The following is a 15,459-nucleotide window of genomic DNA, read 5'->3' as shown; positions in this document are numbered from 1 at the left end:
AAAATTGCTGTCCTGTGTCCAGTTAGCTATGCATGTACAGCACAATGTACATGCATAGCTTCCAAATGCTACCAAAAATCCAGATATTAATTGCTGGTGCCCAGATAGGATCTGGCATTTGGATATCTGGCCAGTGTTTAAAGAAATGCCGACTTCTGCCAGCTAAATACTGTATTATCCCAGGACAAGCAGGCAGCATATTCTCACATGTGGGTGACGTCATCCACAGAGCCCCTGTACGGACACTTTAAAAGTGCATCACCACTTTAACAAATTAAGAAAGTTTGCGATAGCTCACACTGCGTATGCACGAGTATCTTCCCGCCCGACATAGGTGTGCGGCTCCTCAGTTCTGTTTTTTCCACGAGCATTGAAGTCATGTTCAACCGTATTCAATTTTCCTTCGCTTGCCTTCCCGCTCTTGCACTTACTTTAATTTTATTTTGTCTCTTGTAAAAAATTTTAAAAAAGAAAACAAAACCCCGAGAATTTATATATTTTTTCTTTTTTAGCTGTCTGCGGATTTTTCTCCCAGCAGGACCTTTCTTCACGTCTCAGCTATCGAGTTTAATTTGAGGCGGTATTCCTGTCGATGTCACGCCCGTTGATGGGATTTAAAAAGTGCGGTCGGTGTTCTTGCACTATTTCTTTAACGGACCCTCATAGCTAGTGCCTACAGTGTTTGGGTCCTGAACACCGTGTTCAATGGTATAAATGTTGTTTGTCACTTCAGAAATGCACGATAAAAAAAATCGCATTCTGCATCAGGAGAAACTCTTTGGTGTCAGCATGGATAGGGATGCGCTGACGACACTGTCTACCTCAAAGTCCCCGACATCAAAGACATCGACACCGCCAGAGGCACCAGTATCGACTCCAGTGTCGCAACACATTGCTCCCTTGGGTAAGCCGACTAAGAAGCCGCCACTTTCTCAACCAGGGTTGCAGGTCACAAGGCATCGAGCCAATTCATGCTGATCAAATGAAAATCCCTGCAGTGACTAGTTCCATTGTCAAAGGATGCTTCATCATCAATTTTTGGAGGTTGATATGAGGGACAGATTAATACCATACTGGAGTCATCGATTCCATTGACATATGATGTAGTCATATGTGGGATGATATTGCATCTTAAACCCCCATTGGACAGATATAAATAATCGGCTTTTCCTTATTATGACTGGGATAGCCATGCAAATGGTTACTCGCAATTGGAAAAATTAGGATTGCTTTAGTTTTACTTTTTGGTGGGCAAATTTATGCTTATGTTATAAGTATGAGAATATGAACGCTGACATGCTGGGGCATAATAAGTTATTTAAATTAGTTTGGGATCCATTGACGACTTTTGTGGCTTTGTTATAGTTGTCTTTTATTTGGTTTTATTCCCTGATTGAAAATGCTAAAAGGGAGAGAGGGTTTTATCCATTCTGTATTGTTACTGATTGATTATAAGTCCTTATTATGATTATTAATATATGTATGTCTATTGTTTTACACTTCGAGAGGAGCTTGGGGATCAGTTTCAATTACTTCTCCTGACACCAACTCCTCCGGTACCAGCCCAGCCTGAGCCTAACACTGCCAGGACCTCTGGTGCTGTCAATGCTCCATCAGTGTGTTGCAAGGACTCTCAGCACCGCTCCAGAACTACCAGTCCTGCATCGAAGCATCAATCTTCCAAGCATCAGTCTCAGTCTTCCCAGCATCATTCCTCATCTTCTCGACACTCTGGCAGGAGTTCAACGAAGTCGGGTAAGGCTTCTCGTAAAAAAAAAAAAAACAACAAAAAAAAAACACACTGCGGCCCCGACACCAGTCAAAGCATCATTCCCCATCGGTGCTCCTGGATCCTGGCACCAGTCAGAGCATCATTCCCCATCGGTGCTTCTGGATTCAGATCTTCAGGATTACTCTAATCCAGATCCTTCACCTTCAACTATAGATGATGTTCCTGCATCGAAGTCTCCGAGGCATTCTCCAGCGCTTCTTCTTCCACTGAGAGGTTTTCTTTCACTCGATTTATTCAACAACTGGGAAAGAACCTCTCTGTTAAATTGGAGGCTGATTCCAAATTCAATGCAGAATTCCTAGAGACTTTGGACTATGACCAGCCTCCTAAGGACATGCTCAAATTACCTCGGCATGGAATTCTGAGAGACTCTATAAAAACTGGGAGTCTCCTCTCTCGGTACTAGTGGTTCCCAAAAAATTGGACTCCCTCTACAAGATAATTTCCATTCCTGGATTTGGCAAACTTCAACTCCCTCATCAGGCTCTAGTGGTGGAGTCTACTCTAAAGAAATCTACTCCATCGAAAGTTTATGTGCCGGTCCCTCTGGGTAGGAAGGGCTGTACTATGGACAGATTTGATCGGAGACTGTATCAGAATTCCATGTTGGCCAATAGAGCCATCAATTATAATTTCTACTTTTCATGTTACTTGAAACATCTCATTAAGCAGTTTCTTGGGTATCAAAAATATATCCCTTCTCATAAACTCAAAGGTTTCCAAACATCTTGTGAGCACTGTTACTCAGCTGAGTAAGTATCTTGTTCGCTCAGTTTACAATGTTTTTATGCTCACTTCCAGGGCCTTTTCTATGTCTGTGGTCATGAGACAGCTGGCATGACTCCGCGTCTCTGACATGAATGTCTTCAGGACAGACTAGCCAATGTTCCTTGTTTGGGTGATGAGCTTTGGGGATTCTACAGATACTGCTATCCAAAAGCTCACAGCACATGAGACTCGATGGGACACCTTGGTAAAACCTAAGTCTTCCTCATCGAGACCTTTCAGGCCTTCTTCTTCCACTAAACTCTGTAGAAGAGTTAGAAATGTGGAAGAGTGTGAGGACCTACAAAGGGACCTAAACAAACTGGAGGAGTGGGCGAATAAATAGCAGATGGACTTCAATGTAGGGAAATGCAAGGTCATGCATATAGGGAGAAAGAACCTGATGTTCAGCTACCAAATGGGGGGATTAGTATTAGAGGGAAGTAACCTTGAAAGAGATTTGGGTGTACTGGTGGACACAACAATGAAGTCAACAGCACAATGTGCAGCAGCCGCGAAGAAGGTAAACAGAATGTTGGGTATTATTAAAAAGGTATTACGACCAGAACGAGAGAAGTCATTCTGCCGTTGTATCGGGCAATGGTGTGCCCGCACCTGGAGTACTGTGTTCAGTATTGGTCACCGTACCTTAAGAAGGATATGGCAGTACTTGAGAGGGTCGAGAGGAGAGCGACACGAATGATTTAAGGGCATGGAAAACCTTTCATACACTGAAAGATTGGAGAGATTGGGGCTCTTCTCCCTGGAAAAGCGGAGACTCAAAGAAGACATGATAGAGACCTACAAGATTATGAAGGGCATAGAGAGAGTAGAGAGGGACAGATTTTTCAAACTTTCAAAACATAAAAGAACAAGAGGGCATTTGGAAAAGTTGGAAGGAGACAGATTCAAAACGAATGCTATGAAGTTTTTCTTTACCCAGCGTGTGGTGGACACCTGGAATGCGCTTACAGAGGACGTAATAGGACAGAGTACGGTACTGGAGTTCAAGAAAGGATTGGACAATTTCCTGCTGGAAAAAGGGATAGAGGGGTATAGATAGAGGGCTACTGCACAGGTCCTGGACCTGTTGGGCTGCCGCGTGAGCGGACTGCTTGGCGCGATGGACCTCGGGTCTGACCCAGTGGAGGCATTGCTTATGTTCTTATCAGGAAATTTTTCAGCCAAAGCTTCTGTTCCAGTAAGGCCTCAGCAGAAAAAACAAAAGTAGCAGCGTCCTCCCAAGGCCCAACCTTCTGCTCCTGCCAAGTCAATTCAGTCTTTTTGACCTGTTGCTTGAGGGCATAGTTACAATCCCTCTGCTTCAGCCTCTTCCTCAGCCAATCAAAGGTTGTTTTCAACTCTATGTTCATCGTTGGGAGCTCATCACCTCCGATCTCTGGGTTCTACAAATGATTCGGGAGGGTTACTCTATATTTCATCACCATCCCTTTGGATCATCCTCCAAGAGAGTCTGCTTCCAATCCTCGCCAATCCTCTCTTCTTCTCCAGGAGGTTCATTCCCTTCTTCTCCTCAATGCCATCGAAGAAGTTCCTGTAGATCACCAGAACCAAGGGACTAATTCCCGCTATTTTCTAGTAACAAAGAAGACAGGAGGTCTCTGACTGATTTTAGATCTCAGAGCCCTCAACAAGTTTCTGGTCAAAGAGAAGTTTCGCTATCTCTAGCCACTCTATATCCTCTCTTGGCTCACAACGATTGGCTATGTTCTCTGGATCTCAAGGAAGCCTATACTCATATTCCAATTCACCCTGCTTCCAGGAAATCTCTCAGATTTCAAATGGCACATCACCACTACCAATACAAGGTTCTACCATTTGGCCTCACATCTTTTCCCAGAGTTTTCACCAAGTGCCTGGTTGTGGTGGCTGCAGCCTTAAGGTCTCAGGGTCTTCAAGTCTTTCCATATTTGGATGACTGGTTCATAAAAGACCCTTCATGTCAAGATGTTGTTCTTGCAATGAATTGTACCATCTTGTTCCTTCAGAACTTGGGATTTGAGATCAACTTTCCCAAGTCACAGCTTCATCCATCTCAAAGGCCTCAGTTCATTAGGGCTCTTCTCACCACCACTCAGATGAGAGCATTTCTTCCGCTAGATCGTCAGAACACTTAAACTCTGTCATCAAGTGGACCAGCTCCAGTCCATTTCAGCCAGACGAATGATGGTTCTTCTGGGCCACATGGCTTCTACTGTCCACATGACTCCTCTGGTGAGGCTCCATCTCAGAACGCCTCAATGGAATCTGGCCTTGCAACAGTCTCAGACGACCTATTCTCTCTCACAACACATTTCTGTAATCTTGTCTCTTTGACGGTTGCTTCAGTGGTGGATGATTTCATCCAATCTCTCCAGGGATTTGCTTTTTCACATGCTTCCTCATCAAAAAGTATTAACCATGGATGTGTCAACTTATGTTTGTGGGGGCAGATTTGGATGGTCTTCAGACTCAAGGTCTTTGGTCCACCAGAGAGCAGAAGTTCCATATCAATCTTCTGGAACTCAGAGCGATTTATTATGCTCTCAAAGTTTTCCAGCATCTCACAGACAACCAAGTCCTCTTTTCACACTGACAACCAGGTAGTAATGTACTATATAAACAAGCAAGGAAGCACAGGATCGCTCCTTCTTTGCCAGGAAGCTCAAAAGATTTGGCTTTGGGTGACTGCTGGGAACATCTACCTAAACGCAGTCTACATTCAGGGGGAACAGACAAGCTCAGCCGAATTCTTCAGCCTCACAAATAGATGCTGAACTCTGCAGTTCTCCATCTCATCTTTGCTCAGTGGGGCACTCCTCAAGTGGACTTGTTTGCATCTCCCCACAACAACAAGTTGCCCCAGTTCTGTTCCAGACTTTACTCACCTCACCGTCTGGAGGCAGATGCATTTCTGCTGGATTGGACACGCAAGTTTCTCTATGCGTTTCTGCCTACTCCTCTCATTCTAAAGACTCTTGTCAAGGTCAAGCAGGAGTCAGCCACCATAATTCTCATAGCTCATGATTCTCATAGCTCCTCAGTGGCCCAGACAGCCTTGGTTCTCCCTTCTACTTCAGCTCAGTGCAAGGGAGCCAATGCCTCTACTGATGCTTCCATCTTTTCTTGCGCAGAATCAAGGTGCACTTCTACATCCCAATCGTCAGTCATTACACCCGACAGCTTGGTATCTCTCGGGCTGAATCCAACTGATCTTCACCTTTCACAGCCTGTTCAAATTATTCTAGAAGCCTCCAGGAAACCTGCCATTCAACAATGCTATCAGCAGAAGTGGACTAATTTTTCTTCTTGGTGTCGTCATTATGACCCAAAATCCATCTCTGTTTCACTAGTCTTGGATAACCTTCTTCATTTATCTGATTTGGGACTCAAGTCTACATCTATTAGAGTACATCTCAGCGCTATCACAGCTTTTCATCAACCAGTTGAGGGTAAACCTCTCACTACTCATCCTCTAGGTTCATGAAAAGTCTTTTCAATATTAAACCACCTCTCAAGCCACCTCCAGTAGTCTGGGACCTCAATATAGTGCTTGCTAAGTTAATGAAGCCTTCATTTGAACCAATATCTACGGCTCATCTCAAGTACCTTACCTGGAAAGTTATTTTTCTCATTTCACTCACTTCTGTCAGAAGAGTGAGTGAACTTCAAGCATTAGTGGCAGATCCACCATTCACAGTGTTCCACCATTATGATAACGTGGTTCTTTGCACCCATCCAAAGTTTCTGCCGAAAGTCGTCACTGAATTTCATCTCAATCCATCGATTGTGCTTCTAGTATTTTTTCTGAAGCCTCATTCTCATTCAGGAGAAGCAGCACTTCATACTCCAGGATTGCAAGTGAGCTTTGGCCTATTACCTCAACAGTACAAAGCAACATAAAACATCTCAACTTTTTGTCTCCTTTGATCCTAACAAGTGGGGGTTTTCAAGAGAACAATTTCCAACTGGTTGATTTACTGTATATCGTTGTTATGCTCAGGCTGGGCTGCAACTGGAGAGCCTTGTCACAGCCCATAAGGTTCGAACTATGGCAGCTTCAGTAGCTTTCCTTTGATCTACTCCTATTGACAAAATCTGCAAAATTGCTACTTCGCCCTCGGTTCACACATTCACCTCACATTACTGTCTGGAGTCTTTTCCAGATGGGATGGGCACTTCGGCCAGTCAGTATTACAAAATTAATTTTACTAAAAAGCCAACACGCCCACCATTCCATTCTGGTAAGCTTTGAGGTCACCCACATGTGAGAATATGCTGCCTGTTTGTCCTGGGATAAAGCACAGTTACTTACCGTAACAGGTATTATCCAGGGACAGCAGGCAGATATTCTCACAACCCACCCACATCTCCTGGTTGGCTTCTTAGCTGGCTTACTGAACTGAGGAGCTGCATGCCTACTTTGGGCAGGAAGGCACTTGCACATGCGCGGTGTGGGCTATCACAAACTTTCTAAATTTATTAAAGTGGCAATGCACTTTTAATGTGTCCGTACTGGGGCTCCGTGGATTACTAGCTGCCTGTTGTCCCTGGATAACACCTGTTACGGTAAATAACTGTGCTTTTCTGAATCAGAAAAAAATGTTTTTTTTGAATTTCCATAAAGTTCTAGGAACTGAAGTAGCAGACAATCTTGCAAAACAGAAGGCAAAAAGGTCTGAGGCATAGCAAAAGTTCACTTAATAGAGCATTTTCAGATTCCCAGGTCTAGATTGTAATCAACACAAAAGAAACTTTGAATGCTCTCAGATAAAGGGAGTCTGGGTCCTGGAGAATAAAGGTCAACTGAATTTCAGTTACGGCATCAAAATCAGCTGAAAATTTTCTGCTGGTTTTGGCCAAAAGGTTATTTTAATTTTTGGACAGGATTTCAATTTCAGCCAAAGATGACCACGTGTGGAAGCCAAAAATTTGTGCTTTGTCCTGTTTTGTTTGGAAGGGGGGGAGAAGGGAAACAGAGTTGCCCCACCCCAAGCCTATTTTACAAAGCCTGGTGGTCTAGGGTTCTAGTTGGGGCCAGAATGATCTCTAGTTACTCCTGCTTATGCCAGCTCTGCTCTCAAAATGGTTGCTATGACTGGAACATCACTCCTGCCCTACCTTTACCACTAGACCACCACAGATTGTAAGGTAGTCCTGGGAGCACTGTGTGTATTTTTTTGTACTGCAATTGCAAAGTAATCCAGTATGATCTTGTACAATAGTTTATATGGTAAATAAGAGTGCTCCATATAATGGCTTTTGATGCATTTTAGCACAGGAAATCTAAATCTGTTAATTTGGGTTGATTAACTCCTTAGGAATTAGCCTCTCTATGAAGTTATGTCAGATGTCACCAAGTGTGGTACAAAGTCAGCCATTGTAAAAGCAGGGTGGCTTTTAGTTTTCATTAGCTGTGAACCATGTGTGCAGATGCTAAATCCTTGGAAGTAAAATACATCTCACAATTTAATTTATGTTCTGGTTTGGAAACTGTGGGTTTAGCAGAGGACTGCAGACAATCTGGCGATCCCCAGCAGCCCTCAATGGTTTACATTCACATAATCAAATTGGGTTTTTGGTTTCAATTTTGGCTGAAACGAGGTCAATTTTGCCTGCAGTTTGTTTTGGTCAAAAGCTTTCAAATGGTGTCGATTGTAGTTTTATTTTGGCTGGCACATCCTTTAACTGTTCTCTTTACTGGCAGCTACGTAACTCACATATCCTTGCGTGTGACTGCCATGCGAGCACGCACCACATCCAAGGGATACGTCACTGTGACAGCAGTGATACCAGCCAGAGAACCAGCAAAAAGCCTTGGCACAGGTGGCAACACCCTGATCAGAGGAAACAGAAAAAAAAAAAAAAATCAGTTTCTTTCCACATACATGCAAAAAACTATAGGCATAATTTTCCCTCCATATGTCTAAGAAGTGTATTCACTAAAGCTTTTCCCCATTCTGTAAGCATGGAGATGGATCAGTGCCTGTGAAAGCCTCTATAGCAAGGCTGGCTCTTGGAGATATTGAATTCCTACAGCACAACAGAGAATCTAGTTCAATGATACAAGTGTCACTTTCTCAAGTCACTATAAAGACTTCTTGTGTCATGACTACATCATCATCATCAGGAAGTCCAAAGCACAGAAAACTAGGTAAAGCAGCAGCATAACAGGCCTCCAAGAATGGGTTGTCATTCTAACTTAATAGAAGACCTTAAAGTTTGGATGCCAACCCACTCTTGGAGGCCCATTGTGCTTCTTGTGCTTTGCATAACCATCAAAAAAGCACATTCTGAACTAAAAAGGTCTTGAGGTGAAGGGATGTGTAGGGATTTATGAAGAGCCATATAAGGACCAGTATTTGGGAATCTTCAACATATCTACAAAAGGTAGAGACCAGTCTTGAGATGAAGGGATTATATTGCACGGAATATGTAGGGATTTATGGAGACCTGGCACTCTATCCGATATTAGTACTGGTAGAGGTCTGCACGGGAACGGGGATTGCGGGAATCCTGCGGGGGTCCCGCGGGAATCCTCCCTAACCCACGGGATTCCCACGGGGGACCCCCCTCTAGCCAACGGGACTCCCACGGAGATGGAAGGCTTTGGAAGCAGGGTTCGTCCATATAATATAATGGACACGTCAGCCTTAGTAAAAGAGGGGGTTAATAAGTTAATTACCTGAACAGAAAACAAAAAAGGGTTCCACCAAAGAGATTCCACAAGGAAAACAGCAACGCAAACACAAAAGAAACTGTGGAATTGATGATCCTGTCAGAAGTAATTGCTGCTTTTTATGGGGACAGGCGGGGATGGAGGTAATTCCTTGCGGGGATGGGTAGGGACAGAGAGGATCCTGGCGGGGACGGGCGGGGATGGGTGGGATTTCTGTCCCCGTGCAACTCTCTAGCACTGGGGTCATTCCATAATAGTCACAAAGAATAGGGAATAAGAACTTCATAAAACCCTATAGGATAACACCCTTGTAAAGTTTAGATGATCCTCAGCAACACCACTTAGAGTTCAAATGATTTCATTACTCTAAGCTTTAAGTGTTAAATCATCATCGGATCAAAAAAGTATTTATATAAGTAAATTTATTTCATTTTAAATAATTTATAGTATTAAATAGTTATATAGTTGAATAAATATACTCGTCTTTCACTATTTCATATAATATGCTTTAGATATGCTTTAGATTAGCTAATGCTTAGCTTCATTCTTGTGGTCTAAATCAGGGACATGAAATTCACCGACATGTTTCGCTGAAAAGCTTTTTCAAGGTGAAGTCCCTCAAATTCAAGTTGCCAGTTTCATAGACCACTTCATCCACTAAGTGAAGTTCTTATTCCTTATTCTTTGGGATTTATGGAGAGCCATACAAGGACCAGTATTTGGGAATCTTCAACATATCTAAAAAAAGGTAAAGACCAAAGCTTCCTTCAGAATCTGTCTTGGACTGTGGCCAATATCCAGCAGACTTTTCTTGGAATCTCCATGGGTTTGTCCTTCGGGGACTTGTTCAAAGCAACAGCTAACTTTAAAAAAAGATAATTGCTTTGTCCAGATCCTTCTGGTAACAAATCCCAGGTAGTTTTAGTGGTATGTCATCCTAATCCTAGACCCTTTGACAGGATAAATAAAATTGTTTCCTGGCTTCCCTAGCTCATCTTCCCCTCCCCCCAAAAAAACATACTGTCCAGCCCCTGGTGGTCTAGTGGTAGGTGGGACAGGAGAAATCTAGTGGCTCCTGTCCATGTACACTGCACTGCCAAAATAGCCGCCACGATCTCTATCGGCAAGAGGACATGGACAGAAAACACTTGAGATCATGCCTGATCCACCTACCACTTGACCACCAGGGTATGGCTAGTAGGCCTGGGAATGGTCTCATTCTATGCACATTTGAGAGGGGAGAGAGGCACTGGAGGCTCATTCATGCTGGGTCTTGGCTAAAACCGAGTGGCAATTTTTGACTGCAGTCAGTTTTGGCAGAACCCAAAGAAACTTGTGTGTAAAGTTGCCCTTTATCTTAATGTGAACTGGTAACTACCTAAAGTATAGGTAACAAAAGGAGGACTAAATGTTTCATTTCTCAATAAATAGTGGAGCATCCTAGGAACCAGCGTTTAACAAATAAATTACTGAAGAATAATTCAGACAGTGAGGAAATTGCAAAAGGACAGGGGAGCTAAATGATAGATGAAATTTAATATAAATAAGTTGGAATTGATGCACATGAGTAAAAATATTGGATTAAATATGTACAATACTGGGTTACAGCCAATACATCAAAATTTTCAGCTCCATGCACAGGAGTTGCCAGCAAAGTTAAGAAATAAGACAAGACTTATTTGAAAAGGAATCGAGAATGCAATAGAGACTATCATAATGCTACTGGGTAGCTTTGGTATAGCCACACCTTGAATATTGTAATTGTCTTAATAATATGTATATTTAATTGGAAACCACTTGGTAACAGGCAGTATATCAATTTTTAAAATAAATTATTCTGGTTGTTCAATTTTTAAGAAACAGAGAAGGGCATCAAAACTGATAAAAGGAGATGGAATAACTCCCCTGGAAAGAAAAGCTAATGAGGATAGGAAAGACAAGATGTGAGGGTTCTATGGAGGTCTATAAAATCCTGAGTGAGATAAACAGGTAAAAACCTCCTTCCATATGTGCACAGAACCAGCTCCCTCCTGGACCCCCCTTCTTAGGCCTACCAACTATACTCTGGTGGTCTAGTGGAAGGTGGGTAGGAGTGATCTACATTGTTTCCTGCCCATGTCCTCTTTATTGACAGAGATTGTGGCAGCTATTTTGGCAGCAGAGAGGATATGGACAGGAGCCACTGTGAATTGCTCCTGCCCCACCTATCACAAGTTCACCAGGAGATGGACAGTATGCTCTCAGTGCCAAAGCTAAAACCAAAACTGAAATTTGTTCAGCCTCTGCACTAGGACACTGCCTCCAGCCCCATGATGTTTTAAGTTCATAAAGAGTCTCATGAGGCACTTGTCAAAAAAACAAATCAGAGGACTCGTCCCAAAGATGGTTTAAAAACAGATTAATTAACACTCAAATTAAAAGTCATAAAATGAGTCCAAGATATAACAGGAAGGTCAGCAGCAGGTCCCCAGGACCCTAAACGCTGAGCAGCATTGATAAAAATCATCTCAGAATTAGAATCTCTTATTATTTGTACATAAGCATCCAGGAATGGCATCCAAACTTAATAGAAGATCTTATTAAAATTTGGATGCTATGCAAGTGTTTAGTTAGTTTTAGGATTAAGGTTATATATTCTGGGATTCACTGCAGCTAGAGCAATTTTTGAAGAGTAATGAGAACAAATAGGCTGGTTGGGAATAATTACAGTGTTTCCCCGAAAATAAGACAGTGTCTTAAATTCATTTGGGGCCCAAAAAAAGCACTAGGTCTTAATTTCAGGTAGGGCTTATTTTTTTCATGTACAACAGACATGTCAAACTCTGGCCCGCGGGCCAAATCTGGCCCATGATGTGTTAAAAATTGGCCCGCCAGACATTTTAAATTTTATAGTAAATCTGGCCCGCTGGCACAAACTGCTGCCGCTCTTCACTCACATCTGCCTTCACCTGGTCTCCTCTTCAAAGCAGCCCACTGAGGATCGCCGGCCAGCTGTAGTGAACCTCACAGGTCACTGTCGACCTTGGTAGAACGTTCCCTCTGACACGATCCCACCCCTCCTCTGATGTATGGGATCACGTCAGAGGGAAAGTGCTACCGAGGTGGACAGCGGCGTGCGAGGTTCACTACAGCCGGCTGGCAATCCACAGCAAGCTACTTTGAAGAGGAGGCCAGGTGAAGGCAGATGCAAGTGAAGAACAGCAGCCAGAGGAGACCAGGAAGCCGGGATGGAGGGAGGGTAGGAACGGCAGGTCAAATCTGAAGGTGAGACTGGGAAGAAGAGAGGAAAACATACAGGCCTTCAGGACAGGGGCAGGCCCTGGTGTAGAAGTACCCTGCGGGACAGAAGGGGTCCAGATGTGCATATGCCGGACTGAGTGGAGGATAGGGTGGGGTGGGGAAGAAATAAAACAGAGGATAGGAAGAGAGGGAAGGAACAGGAAGAGAGGGAAGTCGGACACAAGGGATGGTGTGGAGGGGGATAGAGATTCTGGATAGGAGGGGGATAGAAATTCTGGATAGGAGGGTAGTTGGGAAGAGAAACGGAGAAATGGTGTACCCTGGGGTGGTGGGGAAGGAGGGAGAGATGCTGGATGAAAGGGTAGTTGAGAAAAGGACAGATGGTGGATCTGGGGATGAAGGGGTCCATTGTTGAAGCTGCGGATATGGACATGAAAAAAAGAAAGATGCCAGACCTCTAGGGGAGGTAAGGGAAATGGAAGGGGAGGAGAGAGATAGAAGATAGATGGTTAGCACGGAGAAAGAAGAAAATGACAAATGGGCAGGAGACCCTGGCAAGCGAGTTATCAGAAGACAACCAGAGCCTGGGACCAACAAAAGGAAGAAAAAATAATTTCATTTTCTGTTTTGTGATTACAATATTTATTTTGTTTACAACACAGAGCTGGTGTGGGGTTGGAGACGTTGTAACCCTATACTTCCACTAAGACTAAGCCTTAGTCACTTAGAGGTCCTTTTATTAAGGTGCGCATTTAGCGAGTGCTAAATCGGTTATTGTACCTTAAATGACTCCTAATTATCTTAATTTAAAATTCGGCCCGCGGCTTAGCCTTTTTTCCCCCCAGATTTCGGCCCCTTATGTGATTGAGTTTGACACCCCTGATGTACAATGATCATCTCTCCCTTCCGCTCTTCCACCCCAATTCTTCCTCTTTTTTTTCCTCTCCCCCCCACATGTGCAACATATTTCCTACCCTCTCATCTCCTTGTGCCTTCCCCTCTGCAGCATCTTTCTATCCCTCCATCCCCCTGTGCAGCAGAACCCTTGCCCAGCTTCCATCCTTCCCTCCCTCCCATCCCTCGTGCAGCAGAACCCTTGAGCAACCACTGCCACCCCCGCCGAACCGCCATCCTTCCCTCCCAACTGATACCCGCCAACTGCAACCATAAATACCTTCCAGCAGAGGAGCGTCGGGCCAGCAGCACTCACAGGCTGCTTCACGGCCTTCTTGCTGGGGTCTTCTGTGTACTGACATCATCAGTAAAGCAGCACAGAGAAAGCTGCAAAACAGCTTGTGAGTGCTGCTGGCTCGACGCTCCTCTGCCGGAAGGTATTTATGGTCGTGGTCAGCAGGGATCGGTTGGGAGTAGGATGGGTCAGCAGGGGTTCGGCTGAGTGGCGGGGGAAAGTGCTGCTGCCGGCGACTAGGGCTTATTTTTAGGAGTAGGGCTTATATTAAGGCCCACCCCGAAAATCATGCAAGGGCTTATTTTCGAGGAAACATGGTAGCTATAATACTAAGCTAATTTTATAGCATTATTTATTCTAGTATTTTTTCTTTACTGATTTCCTTATTTGCTATGTAACTTCTCTCTTGACATGGGCTTGTTGGATTCTTAGATGTAAGACTGTTTCCTAATTGTTTGTTTCTTTTTCCTGTATATAGATATTTAAAAATAATTTTAAAAATTGGATGTCAACCCACTCTTAGAGACTTATTCTGCCTTTTTCTGCTTGCATTATCATCAGAAAAGCACTTTCTAAACGCAGGGTCTTGAAGATAAAAGGATTATATGGCATAAATGTGTAGGGATTTATGAAGGGCCATACAAGGACCAGTGTCTTGAAATACTACTGCACCTTTTGTAGTAATTCAGAGTTGTAAAACATCAGCACAGCACTAATTTCCACCACATGGACCCACCAGCAGAGAGATTCTTACTTTTTGTGTAAGCCGAAGTAATGTCCCAGGATGCTTTTGTACTGTTCATGGGCACTAAACTGAATGGCAGCATATGGGATCACCCGCACCATAGTGGCAGAGTTCCCCCGCCACAAACTGAAGAAACCTTCATTCAGGTATGTGCGGTAGATGAGTCGATAGGCTTCCTACACAAAACAAAGCACAATATCCCGCTTATTTTCTTGTTACAAGAAACAATGCACAATACCCCGCTTATTTTCTTGTTGCAAAAAGTCAAAAGGCCATACTTTTCTCAGGATGATCTGCTGCCTTTGTGGGAAAGAGCTTCTGCTTTTCTGAAAATCCAAATAAAGTGTGAAGACATTATTCATTAATGCCCTTCCCGGCGCTAGAGATTTAACACTCAAAACCAAAATGGATCAGAAGGGAAGATTAGGTACTTACCTTGATAATATTTCTGAAATAAGGACATGAGTCCTGACAATAGGTGATATTCCCATACTTGCGAGCTGATTGCAGAAGGATGAAATTTACATTCTTCAGCTCCGCCTTCTTCTTCTTCAGTACTGTACAGCCCCTCCAGCAAACTGCCCTATATTCATAACCTCTACATCTCCCAGTCCCTCCACCTGCTTGCTCTAACTGAAACATGGATTTGCCCTGAGGACTCTACTGCAGCTGCTGCCCTCTCCCATGGTGGCTACCACTTCTCCCATACACCTCGCCCTACTGGTCGAGGTGGAGGTGTTGGGGGCTTCTTCTCTCTCCTTTTTGCAGATTCCAACCTCTTCACCCTTTATCCCACAGCCTTTCCTCATTTGAAGTCCACTCCGTCTGCCTATTCACTCCTTTACTTCTGTGGATAGTGGTCTTTTATTGCCCCCCCCTAACAAGTCCCCTTCCTCCTTTCTCGAATTTGACTCTTGGCTTTTGGGCTTTGAGTCATCTTCTCCTTCCCTCATTCCTGGGGGCTTTAACTTTCACCCTGATGATCCCACAGTCAAGTATGCTGCTAAGTTTCTTGCCTTAACCTCCTCATTTGAAATCCAGCTTTGCTC

General features: G+C 43.7%; 1 protein-coding gene across 3 annotated transcripts in view; it reads right to left on the bottom strand.

Annotated features, from left to right (window-relative positions):
- SLC25A42 (solute carrier family 25 member 42) overlaps positions 1-15,459 on the bottom strand; it is a 79,289-nt gene that overhangs the window by 4,969 nt on the left and 58,861 nt on the right. For all 3 annotated transcript variants that reach the window (XM_033956371.1, XM_033956372.1, XM_033956373.1), the window contains exons 5-6: positions 14,420-14,586; positions 8,278-8,394 (exon numbers count right to left, since the gene is read on the bottom strand). In XM_033956371.1, coding sequence (XP_033812262.1) covers positions 8,278-8,394; positions 14,420-14,586 — 284 coding nt within the window. The remainder of the gene's footprint in view (positions 1-8,277; positions 8,395-14,419; positions 14,587-15,459) is intronic.

This window comes from Geotrypetes seraphini, chromosome 8, assembly GCF_902459505.1.
Source record: "Geotrypetes seraphini chromosome 8, aGeoSer1.1, whole genome shotgun sequence".
Taxonomy (NCBI): Eukaryota; Metazoa; Chordata; class Amphibia; order Gymnophiona; family Dermophiidae; genus Geotrypetes; species Geotrypetes seraphini.
This window is presented reverse-complemented; position numbering and strand designations above follow the sequence as displayed.